Source organism: Bombina bombina, chromosome 1 (genome assembly GCF_027579735.1).
Source record: "Bombina bombina isolate aBomBom1 chromosome 1, aBomBom1.pri, whole genome shotgun sequence".
Taxonomy (NCBI): domain Eukaryota; kingdom Metazoa; phylum Chordata; class Amphibia; order Anura; family Bombinatoridae; genus Bombina; species Bombina bombina.
This window is the reverse complement of record NC_069499.1, coordinates 368,508,354-368,530,967: the sequence shown is the minus strand read 5'-3', so window position 1 is coordinate 368,530,967 and position 22,614 is coordinate 368,508,354. Positions and strand designations below refer to the sequence as shown.

The window sequence follows — 22,614 nt, the reverse complement described above, 5'->3', positions numbered from 1 at the left end:
AACACCACAGAAATGTAAAAATAGTCTTGGTCCCAAACGGACATAAAATGGAAAAGTGCTGTGGTCATTAAGGGGTTAAAAAAACAACACTTTTTTGACTGTGAAATAATAGCAGTTAGTTTCCTTTACATGTGTGCATTTCAGGGCCTGCCAGGGCACAGTGTCACACCAGTGCAACTCATATCTGGTGTAACAGTAGTGTAAATAAAAAAAAAAAAAAACTATAAATTTTACTGTGAAATAATAGCAGTCAGTTTCCTTCACACGTGTGCGTTTCAGGGCCTGCCAGGGCACAGTGTCACACCAGTGCAACTCATATCTGGTGTAACAGTAGTGTACATTAAAAAAAAAACTAGAAATTTGACTGTGAAATAATAGCAGTCAGCTTCCTTCACACGTGTGCATTTCAGGGCCTGCCAGGGCACAGTGTCACACCAGTGCAACTCATATCTGGTGTAACAGTAGTGTACATTTAAAAAAAAAAATACAATTTTGACTGTAATAGATTGAATAGCAGTTAGTTGTCTGCAAGCGTGTGTGTCAGGCCTACAGCGTCTACTCTGCCAACTTCTGCCAGTGCACAGTGCCACTCATATCTGTTGTCACAGTAGCTTGCACACATAGTACCACTAATCGAAAAAAATATATGTACATGTCAATGGATATTGAGGGATTCCTGACAGATATCAGTGTTCCAATGTAACTAGCACTAATTTTGAAAAAAAGTGGTTTGGAAATAGCAAAGTGCTATTTGTATTTATGGCCCTATAACTTGCAAAAAAAAGCAAAGAAGATGTAAACATTGGGTATTTCTAAACTCAGGACAAAATTTAGAAACTATTTAGCATGGGTGTTTTTTGGTGGTTGTAGATATGTAACAGATTTTGGGGGTCAACGTTAGAAAAAGTGTGTTTTTTTTCCCATTTTTTCCTCATATTTTATAATTTTTTTTATAGTAAATTATAAGATATGATGAAAATAATGGTATCTTTAGAAAGTCCATTTCTCCAACATTGGTGTGTCCGGTCCACGGCGTCATCCTTACTTGTGGGATATTCTCTTCCCCAACAGGAAATGGCAAAGAGTCCCAGCAAAGCTGGTCACATGATCCCTCCTAGGCTCCGCCCACCCCAGTCATTCTCTTTGCCGTTGCACAGGCAACATCTCCACGGAGATGGTTAAGAGTTTTTTGGTGTTTAAATGTAGTTTTTATTCTTCTATCAAGTGTTTGTTATTTTAAAATAGTGCTGGTATGTACTATTTACTCTGAAACAGAAAAGGATGAAGATTTCTGTTTGTAAGAGGAAGATGATTTTAGCAGACAGTAACTAAAATCGATTGCTGTTTCCACATAGGACTGTTGAGATGAAGTAACTTCAGTTGGGGGAAACAGTTAGCAGACTTTTTCTGCTTAAGGTATGACTAGCCATAATTCTAACAAGACTGTGTAATGCTGGAAGGCTGTCATTTCCCCTCATGGGGACCGGTAAGCCATTTTCTTAGTCAATCAAACAGAATAAAGGGCTTATTATGGGCTAAAAAACTGGTAGACATTTTTATGGGCTAAATCGATTGCTTTATTTGTGCATATTATTCAGATTTAGGCTAACAATTGGCATTTATAATCTTGGGGAACGCTTATAAAACGGCAGGCACTGTATTGGACACCTTTTTCAGTCAGGGGGCCTTTCTAGTCATAGACTGAGCCTCATTTTCGCGCCATTAATGCGCAGTTGTTTTTTGAGAGCAGGGCATGCAGATGCATGTGTGAGGATCTAAGAATCTCTGAAAAAGCTTTTAGAAGGCGTCATTTGGTATCGTATTCCCCTCAGGGCTTGGTTGGGTCTTAGCAAAGACTATATCTGGGACTGTATAGGGGTTAAATTGAAAAACGGCTCCGGTTCCGTTATTTTAAGGGGTAAAGCTCTGAAATTTGGTGTGCAATACTTTTAAGGCTTTAAGACACTGTGGTGAAATTTTGGTAATTTTTGAACAATTCCTTCATACTTTTTCACATATTCAGTAATAAAGTGTTTTCTGTTTGAAATTTAAAGTGACAGTAACGGTTTTATTTTAAAACGTTTTTTGTGCTTTGTTGACAAGTTTAAGCCTGTTTAACATGTCTGTACCTTCAGATAAGCTATGTTCTATATGTATGAAAGCCAATGTGTCTCCCCATTTAAATTTATGTGATAATTGTGCCATAGCGTCCAAACAAAGTAAGGACAGTACTGCCACAGATAATGATATTGCCCAAGATGATTCCTCAAATGAGGGGAGTAAACATGATACTACATCATCCCCTACTGTGTCTACACCAGTTTTGCCCATGCAGGAGGCCCCTAGTACATCTAGTGCGCCAATACTTATTACCATGCAACAATTAACGTCTGTAATGGATAACTCTATAGCAAATCTTTTATCCAAAATGCCTACTTATCAGAGAAAGCGCGATTGCTCTGTTTTAAACACTGAAGAGCAAGAGGACGCTGATGATAATTGTTCTGTCATACCCTCACACCAATCTGAAGGGGCCATGAGGGAGGTTTTGTCTGAGGGAGAAATTTCAGATTCAGGAAAAATTTCTCATCAAGCTGAACCTGATGTTGTGACATTTAAATTTAAATTAGAACATCTCCGCGCACTGCTTAAGGAGGTGTTATCTACTCTGGATGATTGTGACAATTTGGTCATTCCAGAGAAATTATGCAAGATGGACAGGTTCCTAGAGGTTCCGGTGCCCCCCGACGCTTTTCCTATACCCAAGCGGGTGGCGGACATAGTAAATAAAGAGTGGGAAAAGCCCGGCATACCTTTTGTTCCTCCCCCTATATTTAAGAAATTATTTCCTATGGTCGACCCCAGAAAGGACTTATGGCAGACAGTCCCCAAGGTCGAGGGGGCAGTTTCTACTCTAAACAAACGCACTACTATTCCTATCGAAGATAGTTGTGCTTTCAAAGATCCTATGGATAAAAAATTGGAAGGTTTGCTTAAAAAGATTTTTGTACAGCAAGGCTACCTTCTACAACCAATTTCATGCATTGTTCTTGTCACTACGGCAGCGTGGTTCTGGTTCGAGGAACTAGAAAAGTCGCTCAGTAGAGAAACTCCATATGAGGAGGTTATGGACAGAGTTCACGCACTTAAATTGGCTAACTCTTTTATTTTAGATGCCGCTTTGCAATTAGCAAAATTAGCGGCGAAAAATTCAGGGTTTGCTATCGTGGCGCGCAGAGCCCTTTGGCTAAAGTCTTGGTCAGCAGATGTGTCATCCAGGACAAAATTGCTTAACATTCCTTTCAAAGGTAAAACTTTATTTGGACCTGATTTGAAAGAAATTATTTCAGACATCACTGGGGGAAAGGGCCACGCTCTTCCACAGGATAGGTCTTTTAAGGCTAAAAATAAGCCTAATTTTCGTCCCTTTCGCAGAAATGGACCAGCCTCTAATTCTGCATCCTCTAAGCAAGAGGGTAATGCCTCACAACCCAAACCAGCCTGGAAACCAATGCAAGGCTGGAACAAGGGTAAGCAGGCCAAGAAGCCTGCCACTGCTAACAAAACAGCATGAAGGAGTAGCCCCCGATCCGGGACCGGATCTGGTGGGGGGCTGACTCTCTCTCTTTGCTCAGGCTTGGGCAAGAGATGTTCAGGATCCTTGGGCGCTAGAAATAGTTTCTCAAGGTTATCTCCTGGAATTCAAGGAACTTCCCCCAAGGGGAAGGTTCCACAAGTCTCACTTATCCTCAAACCAAATAAAGAGACAGGCATTCTTACATTGTGTAGAAGACCTGTTAAAGATGAGTGATACACCCAGTTCCAATAAAGGAACAAGGAATGGGATTTTATTCCAATCTGTTCGTAGTTCCCAAAAAAGAGGGAACGTTCAGACCAATTTTGGATTTGAAGATCCTAAACAAATTTCTCAGGGTACCATCTTTCAAAATGGAAACTATTCGAACGATTCTACCCACCATCCAGGAAAGTCAATTTATGACTACCGTGGATCTAAAGGATGCGTACCTACATATTCCTATCCACAAAGAACATCATCAGTTCCTAAGGTTCGCTTTTCTGGACAAACATTACCAGTTTGTGGCTCTTCCATTCGGATTAGCCACTGCTCCAAGGATTTTCACAAAGGTGCTAGGGTCCCTTCTAGCGGTTCTAAGACCAAGGGACATTGCAGTAGTACCTTACTTGGACGACATTCTAATACAAGCGTCGTCCCTGTCAAAAGCAAAGGCTCATACGGACATCGTTCTAGCCTTTCTCACATCTCACGGATGGAAGGTGAACAAAGAAAAGAGTTCTCTGTCCCCGTCAACAAGAGTTCCCTTCTTGGGAACAATAATAGATTCCTTAGAAATGAGGATTTTTCTGACAGAGGTCAGAAAATCAAAACTTCTAAGCTCTTGTCAAGTGCTTCATTCTGTTCCTCGTCCTTCCATAGCGCAGTGCATGGAAGTAATAGGATTGATGGTTGCAACAATGGACATAGTTCCTTTTGCACGAATTCATCTAAGACCATTACAACTGTGCATGCTCAAACAGTGGAATGGGGATTATACAGACTTGTCTCCAATGGTTCAAGTAGATCAAAAGACCAGAGATTCACTCCGTTGGTGGCTGACCCTGGACCATCTGTCCCAGGGAATGAGCTTCCGCAGGCCAGAGTGGGTCATTGTCACGACCGACGCCAGTCTAGTGGGCTGGGGTGCGGTCTGGGAATCCCTGAAAGCTCAGGGTCTATGGTCTCGGGAAGAGTCTCTTCTCCCGATAAACATTCTGGAATTGAGAGCGATATTCAATGCTCTCAGAGCTTGGCCTCTACTAGCAAAGGCCACATTCATAAGGTTCCAATCAGACAACATGACGACTGTTGCTTATATCAATCATCAAGGGGGAACAAAGAGTTCCCTGGCGATGAAAGAAGTGACCAAAATAATTCAATGGGCGGAGGATCACTCCTGCCACTTGTCTGCGATCCACATCCCAGGAGTGGAAAATTGGGAAGCGGATTTTCTGAGTCGTCAGACATTTCATCCGGGGGAGTGGGAACTCCATCCGGAAATCTTTGCCCAAATAACTCAATTATGGGGCATTCCAGACATGGATCTGATGGCGTCTCGTCAGAACTTCAAGGTTCCTTGCTACGGGTCCAGATCCAGGGATCCCAAGGCGACTCTAGTAGATGCACTAGTAGCACCTTGGACTTTCAACCTAGCTTACGTATTCCCACCGTTTCCTCTCATTCCCAGGCTGGTAGCCAGGATCAATCAGGAGAGGGCCTCGGTGATCTTGATAGCTCCTGCGTGGCCACGCAGGACTTAGTATGCAGACCTGGTGAATATGTCATCGGCTCCACCATGGAAGCTACCTTTGAGACAGGACCTTCTTGTTCAAGGTCCATTCGAACATCCAAATCTGGTCTCCCTCCAACTGACGGCTTGGAGATTGAACGCTTAATTCTATCAAAGCGTGGGTTTTCAGATTCTGTGATAGATACTCTGGTTCAGGCCAGAAAACCTGTAACTAGAAAAATTTACCATAAAATATGGAAAAAATATATCTTGGTGTGAATCCAAAGGATTCCCATGGAATAAGATAAAAATTCCTAAGATTCTCTCCTTTCTACAAGAAGGTTTGGAGAAAGGATTATCTGCAAGTTCTCTAAAGGGACAGATCTCTGCTTTATCTGTCCTACTACACAAAAGACTGGCAGCTGTGCCAGATGTTCAAGCATTTGTTCAGGCTCTGGTTAGGATCAAGCCTGTTTACAGACCTTTGACTCCTCCCTGGAGTCTAAATCTAGTTCTTTCAGTTCTTCAAGGGGTTCCGTTTGAACCCTTACATTCCATAGATATTAAGTTACTATCTTGGAAAGTTTTGTTTTTGGTTGCAATTTCTTCTGCTAGAAGAGTTTCAGAGTTATCTGCTCTGCAGTGTTCTCCTCCTTATCTGGTGTTCCAAGCAGATAAGGTGGTTTTGCGTACTAAGCCTGGTTTTCTTCCTAAAGTTGTTTCTAACAAAAATATTAACCAGGAGATAGTTGTACCTTCTTTGTGTCCGAATCCAGTTTCAAAGAAGGAACGTTTGTTACACAATTTGGACGTTGTCCGTGCTCTAAAGTTCTATTTAGAGGCTACTAAAGATTTCAGACAAACATCTTCCTTGTTTGTTGTTTATTCTGGTAAAAGGAGAGGTCAAAAAGCGACTTCTACCTCTCTTTCCTTTTGGCTTAAAAGCATTATCCGATTGGCTTATGAGACTGCCGGACGGCAGCCTCCTGAAAGAATCACAGCTCACTCTACTAGGGCTGTGGCTTCCACATGGGCCTTCAAGAACGAGGCTTCTGTTGACCAGATATGTAAGGCAGCGACTTGGTCTTCACTGCACACTTTTGCCAAATTTTACAAATTTGATACTTTTGCTTCTTCGGAGGCTATTTTTGGGAGAAAGGTTTTGCAAGCTGTGGTGCCTTCCGTTTAGGTGACCTGATTTGCTCCCTCCCTTCATCCGTGTCCTAAAGCTTTGGTATTGGTTCCCACAAGTAAGGATGACGCCGTGGACCGGACACACCAATGTTGGAGAAAACAGAATTTATGCTTACCTGATAAATTACTTTCTCCAACGGTGTGTCCGGTCCACGGCCCGCCCTGGTTTTTTAATCAGGTCTGATGAATTATTTTCTCTAACTACAGTCACCACGGTACCATATGGTTTCTCCTATATATATTTCCTCCTGTCCGTCGGTCGAATGACTGGAGTGGGCGGAGCCTAGGAGGGATCATGTGACCAGCTTTGCTGGGACTCTTTGCCATTTCCTGTTGGGGAAGAGAATATCCCACAAGTAAGGATGACGCCGTGGACCGGACACACCGTTGGAGAAAGTAATTTATCAGGTAAGCATAAATTCTGTTTTAATGGTGAGAAAAACAGTATATAATATATGTGTGGGTACAGTAAATGAGTAAGAGGAAAATTACAGCTAAATACAAACACCACAGAAATGTAAAAATAGTCTTGGTCCCAAACGGACATAAAATGGAAAAGTGCTGTGGTCATTAAGGGGTTAAAAAAACAACACTTTTTTGACTGTGAAATAATAGCAGTTAGTTTCCTTTACACGTGTGCATTTCAGGGCCTGCCAGGGCACAGTGTCACACCAGTGCAACTCATATCTGGTGTAACAGTAGTGTAAATTAAAAAAAAAAAAAACTATAAATTTTACTGTGAAATAATAGCAGTCAGTTTCCTTCACACGTGTGCGTTTCAGGGCCTGCCAGGGCACAGTGTCACACCAGTACAACTCATATCTGGTGTAACAGTAGTGTACATTAAAAAAAAAAAAAAAACTAGAAATATGACTGTGAAATAATAGCAGTCAGCTTCCTTCACACGTGTGCATTTCAGGGCCTGCCAGGGCACAGTGTCACACCAGTGCAACTCATATCTGGTGTAACAGTAGTGTACATTAAAAAAAAAAAAAAATACAATTTTGACTGTAATAGATTGAATAGCAGTTAGTTGTCTGCAAGCGTGTGTGTCAGGCCTACAGCGTCTACTCTGCCAACTTCTGCCAGTGCACAGTGCCACTCATATCTGTTGTCACAGTAGCTTGCACACATAGTACCACTAATCGAAAAAAATATATGTACATGTCAATGGATATTGAGGGATTCCTGACAGATATCAGTGTTCCAATGTAACTAGCACTAATTTTGAAAAAAAGTGGTTTGGAAATAGCAAAGTGCTATTTGTATTTATGGCCCTATAACTTGGAAAAAAAAGCAAAGAAGATGTAAACATTGGGTATTTCTAAACTCAGGACAAAATTTAGAAACTATTTAGCATGGGTGTTTTTTGGTGGTTGTAGATATGTAACAGATTTTGGGGGTCAACGTTAGAAAAAGTGTGTTTTTTTTCCATTTTTTTCCTCATATTTTATAAATTTTTTTATAGTAAATTATAAGATATGATGAAAATAATGGTATCTTTAGAAAGTCCATTTAATGGTGAGAAAAACAGTATATAATATATGTGTGGGTACAGTAAATGAGTAAGAGGAAAATTACAGCTAAATACAAACACCACAGAAATGTAAAAATAGTCTTGGTCCCAAACGGACATAAAATGGAAAAGTGCTGTGGTCATTAAGGGGTTAAAAAAAACAACACTTTTTTGACTGTGAAATAATAGCAGTTAGTTTCCTTTACACGTGTGTATTTCAGGGCCTGCCAGGGCACAGTGTCACACCAGTGCAACTCATATCTGGTGTAACAGTAGTGTAAATTAAAAAAAAAAAACTATAAATTTTACTGTGAAATAATAGCAGTCAGTTTCCTTCACACGTGTGCGTTTCAGGGCCTGCCAGGGCACAGTGTCACACCAGTGCAACTCATATCTGGTGTAACAGTAGTGTACATTAAAAAAAAAACTAGAAATTTGACTGTGAAATAATAGCAGTCAGCTTCCTTCACACGTGTGCATTTCAGGGCCTGCCAGGGCACAGTGTCACACCAGTGCAACTCATATCTGGTGTAACAGTAGTGTACATTTAAAACAAAAAAAATACAATTTTGACTGTAATAGATTGAATAGCAGTTAGTTGTCTGCAAGCGTGTGTGTCAGGCCTACAGCGTCTACTCTGCCAACTTCTGCCAGTGCACAGTGCCACTCATATCTGTTGTCACAGTAGCTTGCACACATAGTACCACTAATCGAAAAAAAAAATGACAGGCAGAGGCAGGCCACCCCGTCGTGGTGCTGTGATTCCCTTTGGCCCTAGAATAATGCCCAGTGTTCAGATGCCACGTACCCTGAACTCGAAAAGTTCTGAGGACATAGTTGACTGGCTAACACAGGACACCCAATGTTCTACAGCTTCCGCTCGGAATCTTAAAGCACCATCCTCCTCCAGCTTAGCTTCGGGCACCTCTCAAGTTACCACTTGCCCGCCTGCCGCCACCACCAACACTAGAACCACAGCCACTTCACTTGATCTGTCAGAGGAGTTATTTACACATCAGTTGGAAGAAATGAGTGATTCGCAACCATTATTGCCAGAGGATGTAGATAACAGGGATATGTCTTAGGCAGCATTACAGACATGGACGTACGGTGTGATGATGATGATGTTGTACCCGCTGCTGCTTCCTTTGCTGAGTTGTCAGATACAAGTGAAGCGGTTGATGATGACGATACGTCCGTGGATGTCACGAGGGTGCCCGCTAGAAGAGAAGAAGAACAGGGGGAAAGTTCAGATAGGGAGAAAGAGAGGAGGAGGAGGAGACGAGTTGGAAGCAGGGGGAGGTCGTCGCAAGGAGCTAGTGGCACAGTCAGACAGCATGCATCGGCACCCAGGGTCAGCCAGACAGCACGCCAATCAAAGCATGCTGTTGCCACCACCAGAATGCCGTCATTGCAGACCTCAGCAGTGTGGCTTTTTTTTTTGGTGTGTCTGCCTCTGACAACAGCAATGCCATTTGCAACCTGTGCCAAAAGAAAGTGAGTCGTGGGAAGTCCAACACCCACCTAGGTACAACTGCTTTGCGAAGGCACATGATCACACATCACAAACGCCTATGGGATCAACACATGAGTACAAGCAGCACACAAACTCAAAGCCGCCATCCTCCTCCTGGTTCAGCATCTTCAGCCACGTCAACCACTGCTGTCCTCCTTCCCCCTCTCAACCATCCACCACTCCGTTCCTGCTTATCTGCCCACAGTCAGGTGTCTGTCAAGGACATGTTTGAGCGTAAAAAGCCAACGTCACAAAGTCACCCCCTTGCACGGCATCTGACAGCTGGCTTGTCTGAACTCTTAGCCCGCCAGCTTTTACCATACAAGTTGGTGGAGTCTGAGGCATTCCAAAAATTTGTAGCTATTGGGACACCGCAGTGGAAGGTACCCGGCTGAAATTTCAGTAGCTCGGCATCCAACCTTGTGCAAATGGGGTCTTTCATGCTGTCATGCCTGTTTAGGGACCCTCGTATAAAAAGACTGAAGGAGAACGATCTGTACTGGGTGTCCACGGTACTTGACACCCGGTATAAACATAAAGTGCCTGAAATGTTACTGAATTACCGCAAGTCGGAAAGGATGCATCAGTTCCAAAATAAATTAAAAAGTATGCTTTACACAGCGTATAAGGGTGATGTCACAGTACAACGGGAATCTAACAGGGGAATAGGTGAAAGTAATCCTCCTCCTCCTACGACCACACCGGCAAGGACAGACATGTTGTTGATGGAGGACATGCAGAGCTTTTTAAGTCCTATGCATCGCCACAGCCCTTCGGGGTCCACCCTCAGAGAACTACTCGACCGACAGGTAGCAGACTACCTCGCCTTAACTGCAGATATCGACACTCTGAGGAGCGATGAACCCCTTGACTACTGGGTGTGCAGGCTTGACCTGTGGCCTGAGCTATCCCAATTTGCCAAAGAACTTCTGGCCTGCCCCGCTTCAAGTGTCCTGTCAGAAAGGACCTTCAGTGCAGCAGGAGGTATTGTCACTGAGAAGAGAAGTCGCCTAGGTCAAAAAAGTCTAGATTACCTCACCTTTATTAAGATGAATGAGGGATGGATCCTGAAGGGACTGACAGTGGGCGATACATTCGACTAAAAAAAGTTTGGTCTGTCACTGTGAAGCGGGCGTAACCCTTACACTACCTGATCGATACAACATCATACCTGATGTTTTAAAGCATGTTATTCCAAACAATTTAGGAATGTTAGGTGATTTATGCCCTTTATGGATTAAAACCAGACTCTGCATCAACTATGTAATTTTCCATGGGAGTTTTTCCATGGATCCCCCTCCGGCATGCCACAGTCCAGGTGTTAGTCCCCTTGAAACAACTTTTACATCACTATTGTGGCCAGAAAGAGTCCCTGTGGGTTTTAAAATTCGCCTGCCTATTGAAGTCAATGGCGGTTCGCCCATTTCGCCCGTTCGCGAATATTTGCGGAAGTTCGAATTCGCTGTTCGCGAACGAAAAATTTTATGTTTGCAACATCACTAATGTTGCATAATATTGCCCTAAAAATCCCGGATATAGATCTGGAGAGCTTGGATAACTAAGAGTTTGGTCAATACATCGACCCATTCCTGGAGCATGATGCTCTGGGAGTCCAAGCTCAAGCAGACTATATCCAGGCGTTTTTTGGGCAATAATGTTGATTGTGCAACATATAGTTTTTATTTGTGTTTTTATTTACTTTACATTATTATTTATAATCCAAAAGCTGATATATTTTGGATTACTGTTGAGCAAATATTGTCATTTCAAGGAATGATATTGTATATCATTGTAAAGCCATTGATTGAAAGTGGTTCATTTTGGCAAATGTTGCAATTGTTCAATGTAAAGTTGATGACACACATGTTTAATAAAATCTCATTAAATAGAAAAAATTGAGATCTACACTTGACTCTGTTGTTATTTGTAAGGCTATAAAAATAAATATTTTTTAATATGTGTTTAGATTCTATCTTTCCTTTTTAAAAATGACCACTTATTTCATTTCTTTAGGCATACTTGCATTTTAGACAACCCAAGTGTATCACCAAAAATGTCCCAGAAACTAAACTTACATTCTTGCATTTCACATAAAGATAACAAGATAATGAAGAGAATTTGAGAATAGGAGTAAATTACAAAGTTGCTTAAAATGTCATGTTCTATCTGCATCAAAAAAGAAGCAATTTGGGTTCAGTGTCCCTTTAACGTGCATGAGCTCAATGTTATCTATATGAATTTAAAAAAATTCATGAGCTCTCAATCTCTCAATCTCTCAATCTCTCAATCTTTCTCTCTCTCTCAATCTCTCTGTCTCTCTCTCTCTCTCTCTCAATCTCTCAATCTCTCTCTCTCTCTCAATCTCTCTGTCTCTCTCTCTCTCTCTCTCTCTCTCTCAATCTCTCTCAATTTCTCAATCTCTCTCTCAATCTCTCAATCTCTCTCTCAATCTCTCAATCTCACTCTCAATCTCTCAATCTCTCTCTCAATCTCTCAATCTCTCAATCTCTCTCTCAATCTCCCTCTCAATCTCTCTCTCAATCCCTCAATCTCTCTCTCAATCTCTCTCTCAATCTCTCAATCTCTCTCTCAATCTCTCAATCTCTCTCTCAATCTCTCTCTCAATCTCTCTCTCTCTCAATCTCTCTCTCTCAATCTATCTCTCAATCTCTCTCTCAATCTCTCTCTCAATCTCTCTCTCAATCTCTCAATCTCTCTCTCAATCTCTCAATCTCTCTCTCTCAATCTCTCTCTCAATCTCTCAATCTCTCTCTCAATCTCTCAATCTCTCTCAATATCTCAATCTCTCAATCTCTCTCTCAATCTCTCTCTCAATCTATCAATCTCTCTCTCAATCTCTCAATCTCCCAATCTCTCAATCTCTCTCTCAATCTCTCAATCTCTCTCTCAATCTCTCAATCTCCCAATCTCTCAATCTCTCTCTCAATCTCTCTCTCTCTCTCTCAATCTCTCTCTCAATCTCTCAATCTCTCAATCTCTCAATCTCTCTCTCAATCTCTCAATCTCTCTCTCAATCTCTCAATCTCTCTCTCAATCTCTCTCAATCTCTCTCTCTCTCTCAATCTCTCAATCTCTCTCTCTCTCAATCTCTCTCTCAATCTCTCTCTCAATCTCTCTCTCAATCTCTCTCTCTCTCTCAATCTCTCTCTCTCTCTCTCTCTCTCTCTCACTCTCTCAATCTCTCTCTCAATCTCTCTCTCATTCTCTCAATCTCTCAATCTCTCTCTCAATCTCTCTCTCAATCTCTCAATCTCTCTCTCAATCTCTCTCTCTCTCTCTCTCTCTCTCTCAATCTCTCTCAATCTCTCTCTCTCAATCTCTCTCTCTCTCTCAATCTCTCTCTCAATCTCTCTCTCAATCTCTCTCTCTCTGTCAATCTCTCTCTCTCTCTCTCTCTCTCTCTCTCTCTCTCTCACTCTCTCAATCTCTCTCTCTCTCAATCTCTCAATCTCTCTCTCTCTCTCAATCCCTCTCAATCTCTCAATCTCTCAATCTCTCTCTCTCTCTCTCTCTCTCAATCTCTCTCTCTCTCAATCTCTCTCTCTTCTTCACTCTCTTATATATTAAAGGGACACTGTAGCCAAAAAAATTATTTTGTGATTCAGATTGAGCATGAAATTTTAAGCAACTTTCTAATTTACTCCTGTTATCAAATTTTCTTCTTTCTCTTGGTATCTTTATTTGAAATGCAAGAATGTAAGTTTAGATGCCGGCCCATTTTTGGTGAACAACCTGGGTTGTCCTTGCTGATTGGTGGATAAATTCATCCACCAATAAAAAAGTGCTGTCCAGAGTACTGAAACCAAAAAAAGCTTAGATCCCTTCTTTTTCAAATAATGATAGCAAGAGAACAAAGAAAAATTGATAATAGGAGTAAATTAGAAAGTTGCTTAAAATTGCATGCTCTTTCTGAATTACAAAATAATTTTTTTGGGTACAGTGTCCCTTTAAATATTGAGAAATATAAGGTTTATTTACATTTGCACCCTTCATTTCTTCACATATTAGTTGGATTTATAGCTTACATTTTCAGTTTTAGGGGGACACTGTTTATTTTAAAGAACATTGCCAAGGTACCTGTGCTTGTACAATTTGTCTAAATGGGTTAACTAAAACTTTGATCGTTTCTTTCATCTTTGATGTGCAATTATGAATTAGTTATGTATTTCTAATTTTTCTTTATTTTAAAATGTATGGATGATTCTTTGATATGTTCTTGAGCAGAGGCCTGACCATGCTTAAAGTGACTTTAAACATCATATATATTTTTTACAAAATAAAGGTGTTTAATTGTTTGGTTTATACACATTCCCGTTTTTACCATTAACAACAATGTTATATTTATATAGTTTTTACCTCTATGAATAGCTTTTCTATAAGCATATTCTGACAGACCACTGATACAATTTCATTTAATTAGTAAACTATTAATTTTCCTTTTTAAAAAACAATAATTGTAAAAATATTTATATATATATATATATATATATATATATATATATATATATATATATATATATATATATATATATACACACACACACATTAAGATACTTATTTTAATGTTAGAAATAATAAAGAGACTCTGAACCAAACAATTTTCTATTTGTGATTCAGATAGAGCATTCCATTTTAAACAACTTTCTAATTTACTCCTATTCGAAAAAGTTATTTGGTCTCTTGGTATCTTTTTTTGAAAATAAATTAAGTAACTTTAGATTCCGGCCCATTTTGTTGAACTAACTGGTTTGTTCTTGTTGATTGGTGTATATATTCCTCCACCAATAAATAAGTTCTGTCCAAGGTTATGGACGTTGTTTTTCAAATAAAGATATCAAGAGAACAACTAAAAATTGATAATAGGAGTAAATTTGAATGTTGCTTAAAATTGAATGCTCAATCTGAATCATGAAAGAAACAAATAGGGTTAATATTCCCGTTAAATGCTCAATTTTTTTAAAAATAATTTGGTTGTTAGTGTTCACTTTCCTTTTTTTTATTGTAAAAATGATTAAATTTACACAATTTAAGAAAAGATACATATAAATGAATATCACATGTTAACGATGAATATTTTAATTTTAATTGAGTTGTTTATCCAAAAGCTCAATATTATATTTTAATTTTAAAAAATGTATCTAAATATGTTTATTAAATTTAACCTTTAATAATAAGAATAGATAATATCTTACACCTGCATTGAATTTGAACATCAGTCATTTGTAACATGTGAATCAAGTAATAACAAAAACATTTATTAATAATTATTAAAAAATGTATTTATTTATTTTTATAAAAAAATACATAAAATTTAATCATAATTAAAAAATATTAAATTCATATTTTTTAATTAAAAATATTAACAACATAAAAACATTTATTAATAATTAAAACATATTAAATTCATATGTTTTAATTAAAAATAATAAAAACATAAAAACACAGACAGAATAAAACACATACAAAATACAAATTACAAATAAAAAGAAGAACATACATAATAAAAGTAATCTTAAAAATAATGTGCCTATTAAAAACCCTAATAAAATGAGCAAATTAAAACACCCTAATTTTTTTTGGGTGATGGAGAGAGGGGGGTGATCTCTCCCTTGTTCCCCTTCTCCCAGAAGTTATAAACAATTGACGATTAAAAACCCTGTTGTGTTCGTCTGCTCTCTCCCAATGCTGGCGTTCTAACTGCTCTTCAGCTGCCCTGGCCCTATCTAATTCTAATCTTTCCCTATCAAAGTTTAATCTATCACTATCCCTCTGGTTTTCATAAATAAATCTATCCCTCTCTAACTCTAATCTTGCACTATCCCTATGGCGTTCATATACAAATCTTTCCCTCCCTAAATCTATTCTAGCTGATTCTATCCTCAACTTTTCCCTCTCTATATCTAATCTTTCCCTATCTACTGTAATGCCCCTCTCTAATATCTGCCCCTGTTGCTCAACAGATAATCTTAATGCCCCATGCAACTCATGGTCATCTTCCAGGTACTGCCTGGCCATATTGAACATTTCCACAACTGCCTCCTCATCATTGATGGGAGGCAGTTCGTGGCCAGGATCAGCACGGCCATGAGCTGATGGGGCATGACCAACATGGGCAGGAGGGGCACTAGGATCCAGAGCAGCTGTGTCTTCTGGGTCAGGAGGGGCAGAACGGATGAGAGATTCCCTATCTGATGTCCCCTGGGAGATTCCCTGCTCCTGTGATTCGGGATATTGTGTCTCTCCCAGGGACGACTCCTCCGTCAGATCTCTCATCACTCGAAGACAACAGTCGATCTCCTCCGAAACCTCAAATGCATGTTCGATATCTAAAGAAATGAAAAATTAAATATATATTGTTATGTAACTTAATGTAATTTGAAGGATTAAATGCATATGATATTAAACATATATCTTAAATAAATCATATCAAGACCGAAATTGTAAGACACTGTATTTTAACATTAATGATTTATATACTTTAGGTCATCTTAAATGGATAAAATAAATACAAATGTTGATATACATTTTTAATTTTAACGGGGCATATTATAAAGCATATATCATATTCAACATTGTATTAAATTATTCACCGTACAACAGCATTTTCAACACATCAATTTTCTTAATTGAACATTTTCTAAATCTGTTTAGACTGTTTATTAATCAATGACATGATTACAAGCACCACTAATGGTATGAAAAGCTTGAGTAGTGACAATGGTGTTGCGCTGAGAATATATTATAGGCCTATTTATCTTAGGTCCGTTGGACATGATCCAACAGTGTGGATCATGTCCGCCACACCTCACTGAATGCAGATAATTCCCGCTTCAGAGTCGAAGACAATGGCCCGTCAGCAGAGGGGGGTCAATAAACAAGATCATACTCGATTGGTGAATATCGACAAGGGTATGGAGCAGCATTCTTTATACAGCTGATTATAACTGCAGTTTCTTTAAAGCCTGCAGGCTCACAATAAACTGGTTATCTCCATTTGTAGATTAATACATGAGAGAGAGGTCCATTTATCATGCTCCATAGGGAGCTTGAAGGGCTGTGTTTCTGGCGAGTATTCAGACTCTCCGGAAACACCAGTTATGAAGCAATGAACGGTCTAAAGACCGCTGCTCCATAACCCTGTCTGCCTGTTCTGAGATCTTAGAACATATTGCTCTCCACATTCAGCTATGTCTGTCAGACCTGATCCGCATTGTCGGATCATGTCTGACAGACATTTGTTAAATAGGCCTCAAAAAATCGTCATGAAATACACAGGTGATTATCCAAACCTTTCATTTATTTGAAGTTGCAAAGGACTATCAATTCAAATATGTTCAATCATCATTAAAGGAACACTGTACCCAAAAAAATTCTTTCGTGATTCAGATTGAGCATGACATTTTAAGCAACTTTCTAATTTACTCCTATTATCAAATTTTCTTCATTCTCTTGGTATCTTTATTTGAAATGCAAGAATGTAAGTTTAGATGCCGGCCCATTTTTGGTGAACAACATGGGTTGTCCTTGCTGATTGGTGGCTAAATCCATCCACCAATAAAAAAGTGCTGTCCAGAGTACTGAAACCAAAAAAAAAGCTTAGATGCCTTCTTTTTCAAATAATGATAGCAAGTGAACAAAGAAAAATTGATAATAGGAGTAAATTAGAAAGTTGCTTAAAATTGCATGCTCTTTTTGAATTACAAAAGAAAAACTTTGGGTATAGTGTCCCTTGAAAGGGATAGTCTAGTAAGAACAAAACTTTCATTATTCAGATAGATCATGACATTTTAAGCAACATTATTAGTTAATCCGATTATCAATTCTTATTAGTTCTCTTGTTATCTTTCTTTAAAAATAGATAGAAAGTAATATTAAAAGCAGGCACATTTTGGTTTCAGCAAATGTATACCGTTTGTTGATTGGATGTTTACATTTAAACAACAATCAACAAGCGGTACCCAGGTGCTGAACCAAAAGTGTCCTGCCTTTAAAGCTTACATTCATGGTTTGCAAATAAAGATAACAAGAGAATAATTAAAAATGTATGATAGGAATAAATTTTAAGCTTAATTGTATGCTTTATCTGAACCATTACATTTTAATGTTAACTATAATATCCCTTAAAGCTATATAATACAAAATTAAATTTCAAATTAAATATAGTTCTATTTAATTGTATTCATTTACTCTGTATCATTTTTTGAAGGAGCAACAATGCACTACTGTTTGCTCACTGAACACATAGGTGAGACAATCACAATCAGTATATAAGCATATCTATCTATCTATCTATCTATCTATCTATCTATCTATCTATCTATCCATGTATGCATGTACCAATCATCATCATCTATAAGCTTGGTTCTTTGATACTAAAGTACTTTCAAAGTTAACCTTTTAATCTAAAGTATAAAAATGTAATGATGCAAATTAAATAATATACTTACATTTTCAATATGATTAAAGGGACACTGAACCCATTTTTTTTCTTTCAAGATTCAGATAGAGCATGATATTTTAATCAACTTTCTAATTTACTCCTATTATGAAATTTTCTTCATTATCTTGGTATCTTTATTTGAAATGCAAGAATGTAAGTTTAGATGCCGGCCCATTTTTGGTGAACAACCTGGGTTGTCCTTGCTGATTGGTGGCTAAATCCATCCACCAATAAAAAAGTGCTGTCCAGAGTACTGAAACCAAAAAAAAGCTTAGATGCCTTCTTTTTCAAATAATGATAGCAAGAGAACGAAGAAAATTTGATAATAGGAGTAAATTAGAAAGTTGCTTAAAATTGCATGCTCTTTCTGAATTACAAAAGAAAAAATTTGGGTACAGTGTCCCTTTAAAGGGATAGTCTAGAAAAACAAAACTTTCATTATTCAGATAGATCATGACATTTTAAGCAACATTATTAGTTAATCCGATTATCAATTCTTATTAGTTCTCTTGTTATCTTTCTTTAAAAATAGATAGAAAGTAATATTAAAAGCAGGCACATTTTGGTTTCAGCAAATGTATACCGTTTGTTGATTGGATGTTTACATTTAGACAATCAACAAGCGGTACCCAGGTGCTGAACCAAAAGTGTCCTGCCTTTAAAGCTTACATTCATGGTTTGCAAATAAAGATAACAAGAGAATAATTAAAAATGTATGATAGGAATAAATTTGAAGCTTAATTGTATGCTTTATCTGAACCATTAAATTTTAATGTTAACTATAATATCCCTTAAAGCTATATAATACAAAATTAAATTTCAAATTAAATATAGTTCTATTTAATTGTATTCATTTACTCTGTATCATTTTTTGAAGGAGCAACAATGCACTACTGTTTGCTCACTGAACACATAGGTGAGACAATCACAATCAGTATATAAGCATATCTATCTATCTATCTATCTATCTATCTATCTATCTATCTATCTATCCATGTATGCATGTACCAATCATCATCATCTATAAGCTTGGTTCTTTGATACTAAAGTACTTTCAAAGTTAACCTTTTAATCTAAAGTATAAAAATGTAATGATGCAAATTAAATAATATACTTACATTTTCAATATGATTAAAGGGACACTGAACCCATTTTTTTTCTTTCAAGATTCAGATAGAGCATGATATTTTAATCAACTTTCTAATTTACTCCTATTATCAAATTTTCTTCATTATCTTGGTATATTTATTTGAAATGCAAGAATGTAAGTTTAGATGCCGGCCCATTTTTGGTGAACAACCTGGGTAAATTCATCCACCAATAAAAAAGTGCTGTACAGAGTTCTAAAACCCAAAAAAAAGCTTAGATGCCTTCTTTTCAAATAACGATAGCAAGAGAACAAAGAACAGTTATAATAGAAGTAAATTAGAAAGTTGCTTAAAATTGCATGCTCTATCTGAATTGCGAAAGACAAAATTTGGGTTCAGTGTCCCTTCAATCTAGGATTCTCTATCCTAATCCACTGAATAAGGGTTTGTGTTTCATGTCCCTTTAAATTTATGGCTAACTAAAGATATTAAAAATATTTAAATTTAACAATAGTTACATTTCCGTATGTGTATCTAAAATAAATGTTCTATGTAAATGAGAACTAACATCATTTGACTGTCCTGTCCTTTGAAATACTATGAAATGAGAGATTATCTAAACAATTATTTCACATTAATGTTTATGAAAGTGATATTCTTCATTAATACAAATTTAACTTTCACATTGAGCTATTGACAATCCTGATAATCTGAGTACACATAACATTCATGTTTGATCTTGTTTTTGTTACCTGAGGAGGAGATTGTAGATCTTGGAGGGGGTCCCAAAGCCCTTCGGACTTCAGCTGTATAATGAAAATAGAATATACATATTTAGAAATGTGAACAATCATACAAGTAATAACAATTTAATTAAAAGCAAAGTAATAATAGAAAACATACCTGTAGATCGGCCAATGCTTGCTCCATCAGGGGTGCTGCACATAGTGTCCGGGTGTGTGGCGGCCGAGGAGAAGCTGTAGCTGGATTCGGTGTGGATACTGATGGGCAATAGGAGGGTCTCATCTCTAGCCGTGGCAGCATCATCAGCTGGAACTGCAGCAGCAGCTGCAGCACTGGTAGATGCTTAAACAAATACATGAAATAAAATATTATTATCAATGTTATTGCATATCATAATTTTTTTTTTTTTTTTTTTTTTTTTTTTCAAAGAGCTTTATTAAACTTTTTATCAGAATTACAAACATGGCTCTGGTTACATTGTGAGCCGATATAACAAAAAAAAGTCACTTTAACATGTTTGTGGGTATTAAGAACTCTAAGTTATTATCATTGGGTAGTCCTTACCGACTGTAGGGAAAGATTAATCAGCCACTTTTGGGCCAATTTCAAAATATCATACATTTAAGTTTTGTCAGCAAAGAATTAACAAGTGATAGCAATTGCCTTCAAGGTTATGTCCTTCATAAAATCTCTTGTAACATTATCATTGGTATTATAGATACATGTGATTTAATTGTCTTAGGAGGGGAAAGGGTGAGGGAGGATAGGGTACGGTTAGTCCAACTCCACAGCGAAGATATTTGTGTAGTGTGCCTAATGTGTCTGTCATACAGTCAAGTTTACCATGGTTAACCCGTTGCCCGAGTATTAACCATTGGTCATGTTGCGTTTCTTCGGTAGTCAGTCCTCTTTGTGAGCATTCCATCGCATTAGCATATATTCATGTTGGTCCAGTTTGCCTACGTTCAAGTAATGATACCTTTCCAAAAGGAGTAGGTTATCAACTTGTTTTCTCCAAGTCATGAGGTTTGGTGTGTCTGTGGTCTTCCATTTTTGCGGGATCAGTGATTTGGCGCTATTAAGCATAATGTACAGGAGATTTTGTTTTATATCGTCTTTGAAATTTGGTAGGCCGTGAAACAGCAGTATTCCTGGGTCTTTAGTTATGTGTGAGTCCAGCGTTTTATTTATATGGTCTATAACTTCGTTCCAGAATGTCTCTAGTTTCGCACATCCCCACCACACATGCAGCATGTCAGCTGGCTCTCCACATCCTCTCCAGCATCTACCATTAGCTTGTTTATAAATTTTTTGTAGTCTTACCGGAGTAAGGTACCACCTAGACATAAATTTAAAGTTAGTTTCCTGGATTTTGGCCGATACAGAGGCTTTTTTGTGATTGCGGAATATCCGCATCCACTCCTCTAATGGGATATCTACCTCTAATTCTCTGACCCATTTGTGGCAATATGAAGGTAGTTGTTCTCCCCCTGTGTTTAGGAGCATCTTATATAGTCTAGATATGAGGTGTCGTGGGGGCAACGCAGATGTGCATATGGTTTCAAATTGTGTAAGCTGTCTTTTTATTTGGGTTTGTAATTTATGAGAATTTACGTAATGGGAGATTTGCGCATGAGTATACCAGGAGATTGGGTGATCTCCCACTTTTTCTACAAAATCTGTCAATGTCAGCATCCTGCCCTCTTTCATCACTGTATAAAGGGTTTGATCTCTCAGACGTGTTAGACTATCCGTGGCTGACTTGGGTTTAATTGTGAAGGTGAATTCGGGGTTCCCTAACAGTGGGGTCAGTGGTCCCGGTCTTGTTGTTATGTGTGTGCTGGTATTTATCAGCGCTTCCCAGTTCTGAAACACTTCTTCCAGCAATGGGTAACTATTTATAGTCATGGGTCTCTGTTTAGTGTGTAACCAAGCCTGACTTCCCACATTGTCAACCTGCAATATACAGTATATCTGTCCAGTTCAATCCATTGTTTAGATATTGAATTATGGCTCCACTCCACTACTCTCTGTAATAATACTGCCGTCCTGTAGGAGCTTATATTTGGCAAACCCAGTCCTCCCCTCTCTCTTGGTAGATATAGAGTTTTCCTAGGTACTCTAGGTTTAATGCCTCCCCATATAAATTGTTCAATGTTGCCTTGTAATTGGTTTAAATAATCTCTTGGCAATGGGATAGGAAGGGCCTGTAGGACGTATAGAATACGTGGAAGTACATTCATTTTTACAGTGTGAATCCTGCCCAACCAAGATAATGATTTACCTTTCCATCTAGAAAGGTCACTTGTGATTTCCTTTAGTAGGGGTATGTAATTTTTTGGGAACAGGTCTCCAAACTGCTGTGTAATGTGTATACCCAGGTATTTAATTTGAGTGTGTTGTATTTTAAGGGGGCAATGGCATTTGATATCTTCTATAACTGATTTAGGGGCATTTATATTGATCAGCTCAGACTTAGATAGGTTTAAGTGGAAGTTTGATACCCTTCCATACTCCCTAAATGTATTTAGAAGAGGAGGTAGAGATTTATCTATTTTAGTCAATGTCAATAAAATGTCGTCGGCATACATTGCCAATTTGTATTCTCTGTCTTTTGTTTGTATACCGCTTATTTCTTTTTGTGACCTGATCTTGCATGCCAGTACCTCAATGGATACCGCGAACAGCAGTGGCGATAAGGGACACCCCTGTCTGGTCCCGTTTCTAATGTTAAAGGGTTCAGAGAGGACCGAGTTGGTCCTGACTCTCGCTATTGGCTTAGCATAGAG

The 22,614-nt window shown here is 38.3% G+C and overlaps 1 protein-coding gene across 1 annotated transcript; it reads right to left on the bottom strand.

Moving 5' to 3' along the window:
• Positions 1-14,841: 14,841 nt before the first annotated feature.
• On the bottom strand, positions 14,842-20,184 carry LOC128637925 (uncharacterized). Its single transcript, XM_053689814.1, has 3 exons — positions 19,985-20,184; positions 19,834-19,887; positions 14,842-15,879 (listed from the first exon to the last, which is right to left on the bottom strand). Exons 1-3 carry the CDS (start codon positions 20,025-20,027, stop codon positions 15,110-15,112), a joined length of 867 nt encoding a protein of 288 aa, XP_053545789.1. The 5' UTR covers positions 20,028-20,184; the 3' UTR covers positions 14,842-15,109.
• Between the last annotated feature and the right edge of the window lie 2,430 nt (positions 20,185-22,614).